Source organism: Ranitomeya imitator, chromosome 5 (genome assembly GCF_032444005.1).
Source record: "Ranitomeya imitator isolate aRanImi1 chromosome 5, aRanImi1.pri, whole genome shotgun sequence".
NCBI lineage: Eukaryota > Metazoa > Chordata > Amphibia > Anura > Dendrobatidae > Ranitomeya > Ranitomeya imitator.
Genome location: NC_091286.1, coordinates 603,328,750 through 603,348,407, shown reverse-complemented (window position 1 = coordinate 603,348,407; position 19,658 = coordinate 603,328,750). Strand labels below are relative to the sequence as shown.

At 45.0% G+C, this 19,658-nt stretch overlaps 1 protein-coding gene across 1 annotated transcript in view; it reads left to right on the top strand.

Annotated features, from left to right (window-relative positions):
- ALKAL2 (ALK and LTK ligand 2) overlaps positions 1-19,658 on the top strand; it is a 93,517-nt gene that overhangs the window by 33,795 nt on the left and 40,064 nt on the right. Inside the window, exons 2-3 of the mRNA XM_069727996.1 lie at positions 3,682-3,735; positions 7,499-7,582. Of these exons, the coding sequence (XP_069584097.1) occupies positions 3,682-3,735; positions 7,499-7,582 (138 nt within the window). The remainder of the gene's footprint in view (positions 1-3,681; positions 3,736-7,498; positions 7,583-19,658) is intronic.

Genomic DNA, 19,658 nt, shown 5'->3' with positions numbered 1-19,658 from the left:
TTCTCAATAACTTTGTCCCTAACTTGTTTGGAGGTCATGGTGTTGTTTGGTTAGTGGTGCCTCTTGCTTAATGGTGTTGCAGCCTCTGTGGCCATTCAGAAAAGGTGTATATACTGACAGACCATGTGACATTTAAATTACACACAGGTGGACTTCCTTTCACTAAACATGTGACTTATGAAGGTAAGTTGGATCGCCCCCACGTAAAGGCAATGGGGTACTCGGTACGGGGTCCTTCAGTTCCCTCAGCGAGGATGTCACGGTGGCCCGATCCGGACCGTGGCCCTATGAGGGGCGCCCAATAAAAAGGCAGAGTTCGTAGGTAACGGTAGTGTTCGTGATGCCACCTGTGGTATTCGGTCAGAGTGACCGACGCTGCTCGGGGGTCCGCTGGGGTGATGTTATGGCAGCTAGATGGTGTACCTTCCTACAGGTGAAGTATTCCCCCAGGGCTTCCCAAAAGTGTAGATGATGGTGGATGATGTAAGGCGCGGCGAATAACGAGGACACAATGGGTGCAGTCTCTTTACCTTTACTGAAGGCTTCAGCATCCACAGCCCAGAGTGCCAGATGACAGGGTAGGCAGGGTCCAGCCGGTCTGATGGCAATTCCAGAGTCCCCTTATCCAGGTGGAAATCAGTAGCCTTCCTTCTAGCGCTCGTGTGTTGTAGTACCCCCCTGCTGAGCAACTCGGTAAGGTCCTCACAACGTTTGTGGATGTTATGTCTTTCTCTCTCTCTGTCCCCCAGATGGATAGGACAAACCCGTATGACAGTGATGGCCTGAGGCTATTTTATAGGGACCCTCCTCCACAATTGCCACCGTGTCTGCTTAGGTGTTTAGGTCAGACAGCCAACATGGAATTCACTGCCCTGCCGGTCTCTGAAGTAAAGCGTAGAGTCTATTACTCCCTCGGTGTTCCGGCCACCGGCCCGTGCTCCAGAAAGAGGTAGCTCCTCTGGTTATTGTTCTCCTTTTGCTGTGACTTCGTGGCTCACTCCCTACAACACAATTCCTTTCGTGTCCTTTCATAGGTTGCAGGCGCAGCTCCGTGTACTTTCTGTCTTCAGACCGCAGTCTGGATCTGACTGGAGATCACTCCAGCCAGCTCGACCTGGAGACCTTTCCTCGTCGGTCTCCAGCCAGGAACTCTGCTCAGACTTCTCGTCCTGATTCTGACTAACTTCCTAACCAACCCACCAGTTTTACCCTGTGTGAGGAGTGGCCTAGTAGATAGAACCTTTTGCTCCCCCTGGTGGACTGGCGTGTGAAGTGTGTGTGTGGCTGTGATACCTGATAAGGTGAACTCCTTTGGTGCCATCAGACGTAACATCACTCCCCCCTGGTGGAAGAATTAAATTACTGCAACGACCAGGACTCTGGGGCGCTGCAAATTGCTAGCACCAGAAATTTTAGGGGCTTCATAAGAAAAGGAGAGAATACATATGATTAGAAATGGGTGAACCTGCTGGTTATCAAAAATAGAGACGTCCCAACTAGGAACTTTCATGGTTCGGTTTGGTTCGGCTCAAATTGTCAATCCTCCTGAAGTTCATCGAACATATGTGAACCCCATTGAATTCAAAGGGAGGCAAAACCAAAAGCATAGACATCAACTTCAGAAGGGCCAAAAAGCTATAACTATCTATAACTTTACCAAAAAAGAACCGCTTGGAAAAATTATATATATACATGTAGCCCCAAAATGTATTATAAAGTGCACACGTATAGCACACGATTGAATCATTATACGTGATTTATTCGTGTGCACTTTATAATATATTTTGGGGCTACATGTACCCTATTACTTATGCACTTTATATAATACTACGTACTTGGATTTGGATACATATCTATAAGCACTTTATTAATTATTATTTATGAGATTGTGAGTATGAAATACATGTTTCCCTATTTATGGTTAGTTGGATTTACATAGCACCGTATGCTATTTTGGTAATTAATTCGGATTACGGGTGGTGCTCTGCTCCCCTTGTTTTTTAGATCTGTTGTATATGTTTTTTAATCATGTTTTTGTGTTAAATTGGATTGGTGTCTTCAATAAACTAATTTATATTTTGAATATAATTGTTTATGTGATTATTTTTGGTTTTATTTAAATATTTTTTTTTTTCAAGCGGTTCTTTTTTGGTATAGTATTTTTTTGTCTGCTTTAACTTAATTTGATTATGTGATAGGTTCTCTTGTGCTCCTATTTTTTTGGTTTAAAGGATATCTATAACTTTGTATGTAACCCCTTCTCATGTACAGGACCATAGAATTAATGGTGCTATATAAATAAATAATAATAATTACCCCTTGGATTCCGGTCAGACGCCTCTCACTCAGCCAAACCAGATCTCACACTTTGCACTGATGAGGAGCAATACCCCGAAACACAGTGTCTGCAAATTGAGATTCTGGTTTTGGTGTTTATCCTAAGTCATGTGACAAGTTTTGTTAAAGAGTCGACATTGACTAGGATTGCTACTTCCAATAGGTGGTACTAGAGTTCTAGTTTTCTTCCTCTCTGAAGAGACAATTTGCATATTTCTCACAGGAGCATTGCAGCTTTAATTCTCCTCATCTCGGCATGCTTAACATGTCACTCTCCACAAGGAGAAGCGTTACCCCTTGGAGACCCACCACTCTATGTGTATGTGAGAGTTGGGAAAAATAGATGTGTGTTGAACAGCTATTAAAGATGGATAGTTAGGCTTAATTTTGATCCAAACTTAATGGTGCCCATAAACGTTTTAATAGTTGTAAACCGAATTGTCAATTGACTAAAAGCTATTCCTCCAAGCTTTATCCACATTCAGAAACACTAACAATGGTTGAACACAAAACCATATGATTTCAATGGAGCAAGAGAAATAAGCCATTGTCAGACACCTCTAGTGGCGGATTATCTACTTTGAGAACAAAAGGATTAGTTTGGGGGAGGGGGACAAGCTGCAGTGATTAGCTTGTTTACTAATCCTTGTTTTCCCCAAATATTATCTGTCAGGAGAGATAAAGAAGAGCCCCATAATCAGGAGATAGTTGTCAGGTCCAGCCCAAAAAAGGTGGGTTTCGCCAACTTTGCTCTTCTGTGTATGGGCATCTTAACACCTCTGCACCAAGAAAACTCTGTTGGTTGGTTGGTTTGTGAATGATTGGGGCTTGGCTGGTAATTTGGGTAATAGGTTGGAGGGTGGTTGTTGGTTGGTTAGCTGGGTCTATGTTCCTTTCTTTAACAGTTCTTCAATTGTGCTGTTTTTCTTTCAATGTCTCCACTGAGTTATACAGTGACAGTGGTGGAATCTGCCTATTTATTATGATTTTACACTCCGCAGCACTAATAGAAACATGGCTGTGCAATGTATACCAGGCATAGCATGGCTTCTGTTTATACCACTGAGCTGACTCTTTAATCGTTGGGCTTACCGGCAGGAGTTACAAGAGGGTGTAGTAAACACATTATGAAAGGATTGTATTTAGAAGAGTCACGACAGCCAGGCCGGCTTAACTGTCTGGAAGCCTGAGTTTCCATGTCTTATGTACTTTGGCACAATCTACTATTCACCACTTTAATTTGTCAATCAGGAGGTCACGTCTTCACATGTTCATTCATCTCTCTGTAGAACAATTGAACAGTTCTCAGTAAATCTAATATATATTTTATTTATGTTCCGGCAGAAATAGTTCCCAGAGACCTTCGGATGAAAGAGAAGTTTCTAAAGCATTTAACAGGTATGGTGTTTGACTGTTAGAAGGGTTAAGCAGGCACATAGCTTGGCCTTGGCGTGGTCTATCAAGAGATCCACCTTTGTTAGTGTTTCACTAGTCTTAGTACTAAAAGGGTCAGCCATTTTATAACACAATAGCCATAATAATGTCCATATGCCCTTTGAAAGAGCCAACTATCTAAAGTCTACTAGTCTAAATACAAATTAACCTGACATTAGCCAAAGCCAATTAACCTGACATTAGCCAAAGCCAATATCACTGATTTCGACCATAGTCTAATCTGTCCCTCAACAGATGATTGCTGGGAAGTTTTCCGACTGCTGATCTTTTTGTACTGTCACATTAAGTGACGCTGCAGCGATCTAGACAACGATCCCGATCGCTGCAGCGTCGCTGTGTGGTCGCTGGAGAGCTGTCACACAGACAGCTCTCCAGCGACCAACGATGCCGGTCCCCTGGTAACCAGGATAAACATCGGGTTACTAAGCGCAGGGCAGCGCTTGGTAACCCGATGTTTACCCTGGTTACCAGCGTAAAAGTAAAAAAAAACAAACACTACATACTTACATTCCGGTGTCTGGCCTCCGGCGCTGTGCTTCTCTGCACTGTCAGCGCCGGCCAGCCGTAAAGCAGAGCGGTGACGTCACCGCTGTGCTCTGCTTTCCGGCTGGTGCTCACAGCCAGTGCAGGAAAGCACAGCGTCGGGGGACAGACACCGGAATATGAGTATGTAGTGTTTGGGTTTTTTTACGTTTACGCTGGTAACCAGGGTAAACATCGGGTTACTAAGCGCAGCCCTGTGCTTAGTAACCCGATGTTTACCCTGGTTACCAGTGAAGACATCGCTGAATCGGCGTCACACACGCCGATTCAGCGATGTCTGCGGGAGATCCAGCGACGACGGACTTTCTGCTCCGACCAACGATGGCACAGCAGGATCCAGATCACTGCTGCGTGTCAAACTGAACAATATCGCTAGCCAGGACGCTGCAACGTCACAGATCGCTAGCGATATCGTTCAGTGTGAAGGTAGAGATAAACCGCCACAAGAGTTATCTGGCAGCCACTCTGTGTAGAGAATACAAGAGCGCTCAGCCGAGCAAGCTCTGTTATGTAAGGTAGTGTTGGGCAAAATAAAGTAGTTTCTGGCCAAATAATGAGCTGAAGTATGGTTTGGCCGACAGCTATCTCATGTGTTTGAAGGGCTTTGTCTAAAGTTTCATTAGTTAGAATTATTTATAGATTTGTTGAAATAATTTGCACATATGCGCATAATGGTTCTGGAAGTTTTTAGAAGTGGAGAAAGCTGATATAAAACAGTAAAAATTGTGGCAGCCTTCTAATTTTTTTTATAAGTGAATCACCATCCTTATGTGACAGCTTAGAGGGTCCTTCTCAAAAATTGGGTAGTATAGAGTTCCTGATTGCCAGCAGGTGGTCAGAAAGACATTTCCCACTATAGAGGAAATTGATCTATGCCATTTAAAAAGGAACTGTGCTTTCAATATACTGTAGTTTCAATATATTTTGCATAAATCATAAGAAAAGGCATTATAAGGAACTTTCTAATGTATCTTATCAGTGAAATTAATTTCCTTCCCCACTAATCAGACAATTTTTCCATTTCCTCCTCATCTCTGTAACAAGTGTTTCAGTTTACAACAGAGGTTGATTTGGATTAGCACAGCTCAGCTAACAGCTGCACACCACACGGCCGCTATAGTGTCTCCGCCATCATGCATTCAACTTATTGGCATTATAGTTACAGTTCAAAGCAATGATGGAGGAGAAAGCGTCAGATGACTCTCCCTATCCCATCACTGCCTCTGATGCAGTGGGTGCGCGATGACGTTACTTCTTCGCGCGCCACGCTATTCCAGCAATGGAGCTGGAGAGACATGCTGCAGAAGCCAGAGCAGCAGGGAAACGGGGAGAGGGAAATAATGTATTTATTTATGTTTTAAAATACTGCAGGACTGTGGGACTTCATTATAGTGTGTGTGTGGACTGCATTATACTTAATGTGTGTGTCTGCATTATACTGTATGTATGTGGGGGGACTGCATTATACTGTGTGTGAGGGGCTGCATTATACTCTATGAGGGGGCTGCATTATACTCTGAGGTGGCTGCATTATGCTCAGAGGGGGGCTGCATTATGCTCCGAGGGGGCTGCATTATACTCTATGGGGCAGCTGCATAATACTCTATGGGGCAGCTGCAATATACTCTGTTGAGGACTGTGGGGTACATTATACTATATGTACTATATGGAGATTGCATTATACTATATGGGGGCTGCATTACACTCTATAAAGGACTATGGGGAGTGCATTACCATATATGCGCTATATGGGACCTGCATTATATTGTATCTAGGACTATGGGGAATGCATTATACTATATGAAGGACTATGGGGTGGATTATACTATGAGGAGTGCATTGTACTACATAGAGGATTATGGGGGATGCATTATACTATATTGAGGGGAGTGTATTATACTAAAGGGAGGATATGGAGCACATATTGTACTATATGGAGGACTATGGGGAGTGTACTGGACTATGGGGAGTATATTATACTATATGGTGAACTATGAGGAGTGTGTAATACTATATGGAGGACTATGGGGAGTGTGTTAAACTATATAGAGGGATATGTGACACATTATACTATAAGGAGGACTATGGGGTGTGCATTATACAGTATGGAGGACAAGGGGTGCATTATATTATGTGAAGGACTATGGGGTATATTATACTATGTGGAGGACAATGGGGTGTATTATACTAAACAAACAAAATGCTACCTATTCATCGAGTGATTGAATTAATTATGCTGGAACAAAAATCATTGTTCTCAACAACACATCGCCTGGTGCAAACTGCGGATATGCTGCTGATAAGTTGATAACATGATACTGTCTGGGGACAGACTGATCTACTAGTGATCATTTTGTGCCCATCATTCTTCCTCAGCCGGTGTAAAAAGGCTGGGAAACAAGCATCGAATTACTTCAATATTATCAATCACGCTTATTTAGCGGCATGAACTCAGTGCATGTAAATACAGCCGAAATGTTTCCGTGTCATTGTGTAATATGTAAGCATTTGGGACCCAACTTTAAACTTTTGCCCAGGACTCCACTTTATCTTAAACCGGCCCTGACTGCAGATGACTCATATACAAATGAAGGGGCATTTATGCTTAAACATTGTGGCTTATGGTCCAAAATTAACATTTATTTTAATCCTAAACATCTTGTTTATTTAATGTAATAATCTAATCTTTTTTCTAATACACTTTAATTAAAATTTCCCTATCATTCCCTCACTGTGCTAATTGCTTCTTTTTTTTTAACTACTGTTAACTACTACCTGGCATGCAAGAAAAGCAAAGACCAGCCCCTTCCCATGCAAGTGACGTCACTTGCTGGAGCGGGTCTGGTCATCAGGAAGCCTCTGCCCTCTGATGTTTTGTTTGAGTATCCCAGCATGCACTGGGGATTCTCCAATGATGTGTCATCAAAAAGGAAGTAGGTAAAAAAACAAGCAGTTAGAGAGAGAGAACTGTAAGGAATTTTTAATTAAAAAATGTATATTACAAAATATATTAGATTAGTTACATTAAATATACAGACATTGAGGATTAAAATAAATGTTAATTTCAGATCACCCCTTTAAATCAATGTTCTCAGCAAAGTGTCACTTTGCAGATGATAAGACTTGATTTTTTTGTGGTTCAATTTCTTTTCCTGTATTCTAGGGCGACTGTCTTTTACAAGCCCAAACTGCAATAAACACTTTAGAAGACTCTACAATAGCACAAGGGATTGCACCATTCCAGCACGTAAGTAAGAGCTGATGATGAAGAAAATGCCCAGGATATAAAGATGAAATCCTACTAAAAATTACAGTTTAATATAGAAAAAAAGTGTAGTCATGCATGCAATTTATTTACTCCATTCACTAGCAATCTGTATTTTAATGAATAAAGTATTCAGCTGTTCTACTACTAACCAGAATGTGACCTTCTGTGCCACGATTGAATTGGCCATATAGCTAAACTAGGACCAGAAATTGAGGGATCGACTGGTTATTATTCTTATCCTCCAAAAGGAACTGGTATATAACGCCTTCATGATGATGTCTGCTTTAGGAACAGATCAAATGATAGATAGATAGATAGATAGATAGATAGATAGATAGATAGATAGATAGATAGATAGATAGATAGATAGATAGACACTTGTATGCTGCCAAACAGGTAATTATGAATGTTTGTGAGTTATGTACAAGTAGTAGACATGACCAAAAGGATCATGAACACTTTTACATGGTCAACAATGATAACTACTGTGACAAGGCTGGGGAGGAAACAGACCGTCCCGCTAGCTTTCCATAGTCTGTTTAAAAAAAAAAAACCCATGGCAGATTTTCCTAAATCTGCCCTGGACAAATAGCTTGCCCAAGACCACACTTACTTTTATTCTGCATTGCAATCACAGCTAAGCCTGTGACTGCAATGCAATCCCGCAGCCTCAATATGCTTCTGAACGCATCCTGGGGGAAACATGGTGACCCTCGCAAATAACATCTGTCACTGCCTCACATACCCCCCTTGTCCAAACTTGTGGCATTGAACATTTGTCACCATACAGGGGGCCCTTGACAGGGCATTCGCATTTCCCTGTGACTTCCCCGTCCGATGTTCCGCGGTTAAACTGAAATTTTGCAAAGACAAGAACCATCGGGTCACCCGCACATTCCTCTCCTTTGCATTCCTCATCCAGACCAAAGGTGAATGATCTGTCACCAAGCGAAATGGTAGACTGAGGAAATAATAGCGTAGGGACTCCAAGGCCCACTTAATGGCCAGGGACTCCTTCTCCGCTACGCTATAATGTTTCTCGGCCGGGGTGAGTTTCCTACTTATGTAGGTGACTGGATGCTCCTCTGCGTCCACCTCCTGTGACAAGACCACTCCTAGGCCCACATTAGAGGCATCTGCACAATGAAGCATTTATGAAAGTTGGGGCTAATAAGGACAGGCTGTCCGCACAGCTCTACCTTCATGGATTGGTACGCTTCCTCTGCCTGAGGGTTCCACCGAACCATGACTGACTTCTTTCCCTTGAGGAAATCTGTAAGGGGTGTTATTTTCCCTGAAAAATTGGGTATAAACCTCCAGTAATACCCAATGATTCTGAGAAATGCTCTCACCTGTTTGGTGGTAACAGGTCGGGGACAGTTCTAATTGGCCTCAATTTTATTTATTTGGGGTTTGATAACCCCACGGCCAATGACATAACCCAAATACCAGGCCTCCTCAAGCCCTATCGCACATTTTTTGGGATTTGCCGTCAAGCCCACGGCTTTGGGCGAATTGACTACCGTTTGTACCTAGAACAAGTGGATATGCCAGTCGGTACTAAAGATGATGATGTAATCTAAGTATGCTGACGCATACCACCGATGGGGTTCCAGCACTATGTCCATCAACCTCTGGAACGTAGCAAGGGCCCCATGTAGACCAAAAGGCAAGACTACATAGTGGTAACGACCCTCCGCTGTTATGAAATTTCCTTGGCCGACTCTGTAAGCGGCACCTGCCAATAACCCTTGGTCAGATTGAACGTGGTGAAGTACAGGGCCTGACCCAGGCACTCGATCAGCTCGCCATCCAGGACAATGGATAAAGGTCGAACTTCGACACGTCATTCAGTTTTCAAAAATCATTACAGAACCGCAATGACCTTTGGGATTAGCACAATGGGGCTAGCCCAGTCACTCTGGGATTCCTCAATTACTCCCAGCTGGAGCATTTGTCTCACCTCACTCGCAATGGCTTGTCTCCGGGCCTCGGGCACCTGGTATGGTTTCTTTAGTACCCTTACATGAGGCTCGGTGACAATGTCATGCTGGATGATGGAGGTGCAACTGGGTGATTCCGAGAATACGTCTGCAATTCATTCTCTTGGACTAATTTCCGAACCTATAATTTACTTCTCTCATCTTCTTCCATATCTCATATGGCCCTTGCCACTTGGTCATGAGCTTGCTCTCTGCGGTGTGCACTAGCACCAACACCTTTAAAGGACCTGTCCATGGCTCTTTTATTATACACACGGCTCTGCGTGGCCTGGGCATCCATCAGATGCTCCTTTATTATGGACCGTACTGCCGCAATCTGGTCCTGAATGCGTGCCACATGCTCGATGACACTCTTATGCCGAGTGGGCTCCTTTTCCCACATCTCCTTGGCTACGTTCAGCAGTCCCCTCAGTGCCTGCCATATAATAGCTCAAATGGGGAGAACTCTTTTGACACATGCGGTACCTCGCAGATAGTGAACATTAGATATGGCAGTAACATGTCCCAATCCCTCCCGTCCTTGACGACCACCTTTTTTAGCATGGATTTGAAGGTTTTATTAAATCTCTCCACCAACCCATCAGTTTGTGTGTGGTACACCGACATTCGTAGCTGTTTAATCCAGAGCAACTTACATAGCTCCCTGGTCACCTTCGACATAACAGGAGTCCCCTGATCTGTAAGGATCTCCTTTGGTAGCCCAAGGCGACATAACACGGCAAATAGCTCACAGGCTATTAGCTTGGCCGAGGTGTGGCAGAGAGGTATCGCCTCTGGGTAGCGGGTGGCGTAGTTCACTATGACCAAGACATGTTGATGGCCACAGGTGGATTTCACTATGGGGCCTACCAGGTCCATTGCTATCCGTTCAAATGGTACCTCTATGATGGGCAGAGGTACCAATGGACTCTGGTAGTTCGCGGTGAGTGAGGAGAGTTGGCACTCTGGACACATGTCACAGTACCTCTGGACCTACACGTAGATCCCAGGCCAAAACAAAATGCTGCAGAATGCGCTCCTGCATCTTTTTGGCCCCAAAGTGCCCTCCTAGCATGAGTGTGAGCCATGTCGAGCACTGCCCGATGGTAGGATTGGGGCACCATCAGCTGTTCCACCACCTCATCCCGGACTTTATCCACACTGTATAACAACTCCTGGTGGATAGCCATGCGGGGAAAAACTGTCTCAGCATCTGGTTGCCGAGCTACTCCATTAATTTCAACCACCCATGCTCGTGCCTGGGCCAGGGTGAGATCCTGAAGCTGCGCGGTCCTGAACTTACCAGGGGACACTTCCACTTCGGGGATCGGTGGGGTCTCCTCGACCTCTCCTGCCAATACCTATAGGGGAAGCCTATCAGGGTTACACTCTTCCCCTATGTTGGCGACCACTACGGCAGGTATCCCTAACTCGGGATCTTCGGGTTCTGCACCCGGAATAGCATTTACCTTGGGAGGGTTAACCCTGGTCTCCCACAGGGACCAGAACAGGGGCAAGTCTCTTCCCAACACAGTCCCATACAACAGATTCTTTACCACTCCCACCACATGTCTTATCTCTCCACATGGATTGGTCCCAGTGGAGAATCATGGACTTTTCCCTGGCTCCTGGGCTGGCGGGGCCTTATGTGACAACCGAAGTGGAGCAGTGTCCTCTATAAAGTCCTGAGTGGCTGTATACCGCTTAACCAGTCAAACCACCTGGTCCAGAGTGCCCTGGTCCCCTTGTCCCACCAAACGCTTAATGGCTGATGGCAAAGCCCTCAACATTTTTTTTTACCAGCTGCAGCAAGTCATATGCCTGAGACCTTGCGGGACAAGATTCCACAAAGGACCATTGGAATACCTGTTGAGCTCGCGCATATGTATTAACTCCCTGTCGGGCAAGGATTGCACCTTTCAGCTGCTCATAGTCCAGGGCATCATCTCGACTGAGGTTCAGGTAGGTCTTCTGGGCATCTCCTGTCAGGAAGGGGGCCACCACTGGGTCATCGGCAAGCTCTCCCGCTCTGCTATGAATTCAAACATGGGGAGAAAGGCCTCCATATCGTCTTCAGGACTCATCTTCCTTAAGGCTGACTGAGATTTATACCGAGCCTCCGAATGGATTGAGGTTGCTGGTGGGGCCACCTCTAGTGATCTGCTGTATGAACAGGTTATTTGTCTGCTGCAATTAGTGCGGCACCTGCTGCTGTTGCTGCACTCCTGCTGCCATTGCTCTTGTTGTTGGCGCTGAAACTGCAGCAGCTGCTGATTATATAGGTCCTGCTGCCGTTGCTGTTGCTGCTGCCGCTGATACTGCAGCTGCTGCTGGTGCTGCTCTTGTTGCCGCTGCTGAGGACCAACTGCTTCAAAAGCTCCTTCATCTTGTCAGCAGGCTTGAACTGTAGCATTGTCGGCTTAATTACTGACATGCTGGACGCTTTGGGGTATGCTTCAGTTCACACTGTCCGCATTCTCCAACCATATGTAGTGCAGCGGGGTTGGTGCAGTGTGACAGACAGTGACCACAGGGAAAGATCACAGCAAACGTGTTTAATGTCCAAAACTCACACAGTGTACAGCACATGGTATCCTCCGGATCGCAGTCGGGAAACAAGACAGTCCATAAATGCATCTGGTTGCCAAGGGCAACTGCACCACTGTATCATGCTGCAGGGTGCCAGGAGTTCATTCTGCTTGGATCTGTGTTCCCTCACACAGGCTGAGCTTTTGCAGAGCCGTCTCCTCTGATGACTACAAGCTCCACACTGACACACCCAACCCACTGCTGCAGAGGTATTAAAGGGAACCTGTCACCCCCAGGCATTTTTAACTAAAAGAGCCACCTTGTGCAGCACTAATGCTGCATTCTGTCAAGGTGGTTCTTTTAGTTCGGGTCCCTGCAAACGCTGAAATAATCGCTTTTATAATGTGCCCCTCATACCTGAATTTGACAGGGAAGGCAGGTCTTTTTCCCCCTGACACAAACGCCTCCCAGCCGTCACTCAGGGCCTCCGTGCACCGGGCGCCGCCTCCATTTCCTTCATGAACATCCCCGGCGCCTGCGCTGTAAGTTCGAAGGGCAGCGCAAACTGCGCATGCCTGAAAAAAAACTTACAGTGCAGGCGCCGAGGACATTCAGGAAGGAAATGGAGGCGGCGCCCGGTGCACGGAGGCTGTTGTGAATTCTGTTGTTAAGCTCCCTCCTGTGGTCATGAATGGTACTTCGGCTGGTTCTGTCCATGGGCTTCCGCTGGTGGTTGTGAGTGGGGCTGCGGCTTCTGAGGTTCCTTCCACAGGTGACGAGGTTAATTCGTTAGCTGGCTGCTCTATTTAACTCCACCTAGATCATTGCTCCATGCCACCTGTCAATGTTCCAGTATTGGTCTAGTTCGCTCCTGGATCGTTCTTGTGACCTGTCTTCCCAGCAGAAGCTAAGTTCTTTCTTGTTTTTCTCTGTTTGCTATTTTTTCTGTCCAGCTTGCTATTTTGATTTTTGTCTTGCTTGCTGGAAGCTCTGGGACGCAGAGGGAGCGCCTCCGCACCGTGAGTCGGTGCGGAGGGTCTTTTTGCGCCCTCTGCATGGTCATTTTGTAGTTTTTTGTGCTGACCGCAAAGTTACCTTTCCTATACTCTGTCTGTTCAGTAAGTCGGGCCTCACTTTGCTAAATCTATTTCATCTCTGTGTTTGTAATTTTCATCTTAACTCACAGTCATTATATGTGGGGGGCTGCCTGTTCCTTTGGGGAATTTCTCTGAGGCAAGGTAGGCTTTATTTTTCTATCTTTAGGGCTAGCTAGTTCCATAGGCTGTGTCAAGTTGCATAGGGAGCGTTAGGAGCAATCCACGGCTATTTCTAGTGTGTGTGATAGGATTAGGGATTGCGGTCAGCAGAGTTCCCACGCCTCAGAGCTTGTCCTGCATTATTAGTAACTATCAGGTCATTCCGTGTGCTCTTAACCACCAGGTCCATTATTGTCCTCACCACCAGGTCATAACAGTACAGGTGGCCAAATGTATTAATGCATCTCAATAGAGGGATAAGAGAAGTTCTGAGACCATTTTTTTTTCTTTGCAGTGTGTTTTGTCTCTCTTTTCCCCTTTACCTCTGGGTGGTTCAGGATACAGGTGTAGATATGGACATTCAAGGTCTGTCCTCTTGTATGGATAATCTCACTGCAAGGGTAAAAAACATTCAAGATTTTGTGGTTCAGAATCCGATGTTAGAGCCTAGGATTCCAATTCCTGATTTGTTTTTTGGGGATAGATCTAAGTTTCTGAATTTCAAAAATAATTGTAAATTGTTTCTTGCTTTGAAACCTCGCTCCTCAGGTGACCCTGTTCAACAAGTGAAAATCATTATTTCTTTGTTACGTGGCGACCCTCAAGACTGGGCATTTTCCCTTGCGCCAGGAGATCCGGCATTGCGTGATGATGATGCGTTTTTTCTGGCGCTTGGATTGCTTTATGATGAACCAAATTCAGTGGATCAGGCAGAGAAAATCTTGCTGGCTCTGTGTCAGGGTCAGGATGAGGTAGAGATATATTGTCAGAAGTTTAGGAAGTGGTCTGTACTCACTCAGTGGAATGAATGTGCGCTGGCAGCAATTTTCAGAAAGGGTCTCTCTGAAGCCCTTAAGGATGTCATGGTGGGATTTCCCATGCCTGCTGGTCTGAATGAGTCTATGTCTTTGGCCATTCAGATCGATCGACGCTTACATGAGCGTAAAGTTGTGCACCATTTGGCGGTATTATCTGAGCATAGACCTGAGCCTATGCAATGTGATAGGACTTTGACCAGAGCTGAACGGCAAGAACACAGACGTCGGAATGGGCTGTGTTTTTACTGTGGTGATTCCACTCATGCTATCTCCGATTGTCCTAAGCGCACTAAGCGGTTCGCTAGGTCTGCCACCATTGGTACGGTACAGTCGAAATTTCTTTTGTCCGTTACTCTGATTTGCTCTTTGTCATCCTATTCTGTTATGGCATTTGTGGATTCAGGCGCTGCCCTGAATTTGATGGACTTGGAATTTGCAAGGCGCTGTGGTTTTTTCTTGGAGCCCTTGCAGTATCCTATTCCATTGAGAGGAATTGATGCTACGCTTTTGGCCAAGAATAAGCCTCAGTACTGGACCCAATTGACCATGTACATGGCTCCTGCACATCAGGAGGATATTCGCTTTTTGGTGTTGCATAATCTGCATGATGTGGTCGATTTGGGGTTGCCATGGCTACAGGTCCATAATCCAGTATTGGATTGGAAATCTATGTCTGTGTCCAGCTGGGGTTGTCAGGGGGTACATGGTGATGTTCTATTTTTGTCTATTTCGTCATCCACCCCTTCTGAAGTCCCGGAGTTTTTGTCGGATTACCGGGATGTATTTGATGAGCCCAAATCCAGTGCCCTACCTCCTCATAGGGATTGCGATTGTGCTATCAATTTGATTCCTGGTAGTAAGTTTCCTAAGGGCCGACTGTTCAATTTATCTGTGCCAGAGCACGCCGCTATGCGGAGTTATATAAAGGAATCCTTGGAGAAGGGTCATATTCGCCCGTCATCGTCACCATTGGGAGCAGGGTTCTTTTTTGTGGCCAAGAAGGATGGTTCTTTGAGACCTTGTATTGATTACCGCCTTCTTAATAAGATCACAGTCAAATTTCAGTACCCTTTGCCGCTGCTGTCTGATTTATTTGCTCGGATTAAGGGGGCTAGTTGGTTCACCAAGATAGATCTTCGTGGTGCGTATAATCTTGTGCGTATTAAACAGGGCGATGAATGGAAAACAGCATTTAATACGCCCGAGGGCCATTTTGAGTACCTGGTTATGCCATTCGGGCTTTCCAATGCTCCATCAGTATTTCAGTCCTTTATGCATGACATCTTCCGAGAGTACCTGGATAGATTCCTGATTGTATATTTGGATGATATTTTGGTCTTCTCGGATGATTGGGAGTCTCACGTGAAGCAGGTCAGAATGGTGTTCCAGGTCCTTCGTGCTAATTCTTTGTGAAGGGGTCTAAGTGTCTCTTTGGAGTTCAGAAGGTTTCATTTTTGGGTTTCATTTTTTCCCCTTCTACTATCGAGATGGACCCTGTTAAAGTCCAGGCCATTTATGATTGGACTCAGCCGACATCTGTGAAGAGTCTGCAAAAGTTCCTGGGCTTTGCTAATTTTTATCATCGCTTCATCAGTAATTTTTCTAGTGTTGCTAAACCGTTGACTGATTTGACCAAGAAGGGTGCTGATGTGGTCAATTGGTCTTCTGCGGCTGTGGAAGCTTTTCAGGAGTTGAAGCGTCGTTTTTCTTCTGCCCCTGTGTTGTGCCAGCCAGATGTTTCGCTTCCGTTTCAGGTCGAGGTTGATGCTTCTGAGATTGGAGCAGGAGCTGTTTTGTCGCAAAGAAGTTCTGATGGCTCGGTGATGAAACCATGTGCCTTCTTTTTTAGAAAGTTTTCGCCTGCTGAGCGCAATTATGATGTTGGCAATCGAGAGTTTTTGGCCATGAAGTGGGCATTCGAGGAGTGGCGTCATTGGCTTGAAGGAGCCAAGCATCGCGTGGTGGTCTTGACGGATCACAAGAATTTGACTTATCTCGAGTCTGCCAAACGGTTGAATCCTAGACAGGCTCGTTGGTCGCTATTTTTCTCCCGTTTTGATTTTGTGGTTTCGTACCTTCCGGGCTCTAAGAATGTGAAGGCTGATGCCCTGTCAAGGAGTTTTGTGCCCGACTCTCCGGGTGTTCCTGAGCCGGCGGGTATTCTCAAAGAGGGGGTAATTTTGTCTGCCATCTCCCCTGATTTGCGGCGGGTGCTGCAAAAATTTCAGGCTGATAGACCTGACCGTTGCCCAGCGGAGAAACTGTTTGTCCCTGATAAATGGAGTAGTAGAGTTATCTCTGAGGTTCATTGTTCGGTGTTGGCTGGTCATCCTGGAATCTTTGGTACCAGAGATTTGGTGGCTAGATCCTTTTGGTGGCCGTCTTTGTCGCGGGATGTGCGTTCTTTTGTACAGTCCTGTGGGACTTGTGCTCGGGCTAAGCCCTGCTGTTCTCCTGCCAGTGGGTTGCTTTTGCCCTTGCCGGTCCCGAAGAGGCCCTGGACGCATATTTCTATGGATTTTATTTCGGATCTCCCTGTCTCTCAAAAGATGTCGGTCATTTGGGTGGTTTGTGATCGCTTCTCTAAGATGGTCCATTTGGTACCCTTGTCTAAATTGCCTTCCTCCTCTGATTTGGTGCCGTTGTTTTTCCAGCATGTGGTTCGTTTACATGGCATTCCGGAGAACATCGTTTCGGACAGAGGTTCCCAGTTTGTTTCGAGGTTTTGGCGATCCTTTTGTGCTAGGATGGGCATTGATTTGTCTTTTTCCTTGGCTTTCCATCCTCAGACAAATGTCCAAACCGAACGTACTAATCAGACTTTGGAAACATATCTGAGATGCTTTGTTTCTGCTGATCAGGATGATTGGGTGTCCTTTTTGCCTTTGGCTGAGTTCGCCCTTAATAATCGGGCCAGCTCGGCTACTTTGGTTTCGCCGTTTTTCTGCAATTCTGGTTTCCATCCTCGTTTCTCTTCAGGGCAGGTTGAGTCTTCGGACTGTCCTGGTGTAGATACTGTGGTGGATAGGTTGCAGCAGATTTGGACTCATGTGGTGGACAATTTGACATTGTCCCAGGAGAAGGCTCAATGTTACTGTTGTGAATTCTGTTGTTAAGCTCCCTCCTGTGGTCATGAATGGTACTTCGGCTGGTTCTGTCCATGGGCTTCCTCTGGTGGTTGTGAGTGGGGCTGCGGCTTCTGAGGTTCCTTCCACAGGTGACGAGGTTAATTCGTTAGCTGGCTGCTCTATTTAACTCCACCTAGATCATTGCTTCATGCCACCTGTCAATGTTCCAGTATTGGTCTAGTTTGCTCCTGGATCGTTCTTGTGACCTGTCTTCCCAGCAGAAGCTAAGTTCCTGCTTGTTTTTCTCTGTTTGCTATTTTTTCTGTCCAGCTTGCTATTTTGATTTTTGTCTTGCTTGCTGGAAGCTCTGGGACGCAGAGGGAACGCCTCCGCACCGTGAGTCGGTGCGGAGGGTCTTTTTGCGCCCTCTGCATGGTCTTTTTGTAGTTTTTTGTGCTGACCGCAAAGTTACCGTTCCTATCCTCTGTCTGTTCAGTAAGTCGGGCCTCACTTTGCTAAATCTATTTCATCTCTGTGTTTGTAATTTTCATCTTAACTCACAGTCATTATATGTGGGGGGCTGCCTGTTCCTTTGGGGAATTTCTCTGAGGCAAGGTAGGCTTTATTTTTCTATCTTTAGGGCTAGCTAGTTCCTTAGGCTGTGTCGAGTTGCATAGGGAGCGTTAGGAGCAATCCACGGCTATTTCTAGTGTGTGTGATAGGATTAGGGATTGCGGTCAGCAGAGTTCCCACGTCTCAGAGCTTGTCCTGTATAATTAGTAACTATCAGGTCATTCCGTGTGCTCTTAACCACCAGGTCCATTATTGTCCTCACCACCAGGTTATAACAGGAGGCCCTGAGTGACGGCTGGGAGGCGTTTGTGTCAGGGGGGAAATACATGCCCCCCTGACAAATTCAGGTGTGAGGGGCACATTATAAAAGCGATTATTTCAGCGTTTGCAGAAACCCGAACTAAAAGAGCCACCTTGACAGAATGCAGCATTAGTGCTGCACAAGATGGCTCTTTTAGTTAAATACGCCTGGGGAGGGTGACAGGTTCCATTTAACAATCAACCTGTGGCCGTAGGCCACCTGGAAAACCCAGCCGGGGGAGGAGACAGACCAACCCGCTACCTTCCTGTAGTCCCTTTAAAAAATGAAAGCCCATGGCTGGTTTTCCTAAATCTGCCCTGGACAAATAGCTTGCCCTAGACAACGCTTACTTTTATTCTGCATTGCAATCACAGCTAAGTCTGTGACTGCAATGCACTCCCGCAGCCTCTGAGTGCATCCTGGGGGACACATAGGAACCCTTGCAAATAACAAGGTCACTGCCTCACACCACCCAGAGACTTTAACCCCACGCGTGCCAGTGTTTGCCTCGAGGAGTTGCTAAGTGAGCCGACCTTTCACACTACATTTTAATCAAGAAGAAGGAGAGTTCTGCAAATATCTGAGCATTGAAAGGATAGATTTAATTTAAGTAGTGAACACCTGGCTATAAGAAAACAGTGAATTATGTATTTTGTTTACTGCAGTTAGAATTTAGTAGATTCTTAGGGTTGAAAACGCAGATGTCCATAGTCACCCTATATCCCAGCTATTTTACAGGAGCCCCTCTAAAATACTTCAGCCTGACTGCCAAGTATGATTACATTCTCTACATCAAAAGAACTATAGTTCTATAAACAAATAATAAAAGTTCGTTATTAAAAGCCTTTGCAAAAGTTCCCATCATGTGGAGCCTTCCATTAGAAGGATTTTGCATTCTATTTTGGGCATTAAGTTACAGCGCCTAATGATGGGATGTTATGCATTCACTATGCAGACATTTTAGAATCGTCTCCGTTGTACAAACTACAGTATAGTGTGTATTAAGTCCATCAGCAAATCCCAAAGGAAAGGACTTCAATCTAAATTAATTACTTTCTACTAAATAGTGTAGATATTTTTTTTGCTTTCATAAAGTATTACTTTCTATTAAACACAATTAGGTTTATTTATTTTTGGGGAATGAGGAATTTGATCATTTACAAATTCCATAGGCTTGAGCAGTATTGGGAGCCCATCTCAGGGAGGTTTTCATTAATACCAAATGTTTGTGAGTCCAGTGATTGGACTGCTTAGATGTTGAATAAAAACTTTGATGTTCTTAAAAATAAACTAGATATTTTAAATTGCAGATACATGAGACCTTGTGGCAATGGAGATATTTACCACTTTTACATGTGCCTTCACAAATAAGCTGTTAAAGTGGTTTTCTGATTTACATATCCCATTTTCAAATACTCTACTAGTAAATTTTGCTACAGCCATCTAAGTAAATTGCCTACCCCTTTAATAAATAAGAATGTATTTACTTTTATTGTTATACTGAGTATATTAACTAAAGGTAAACGGT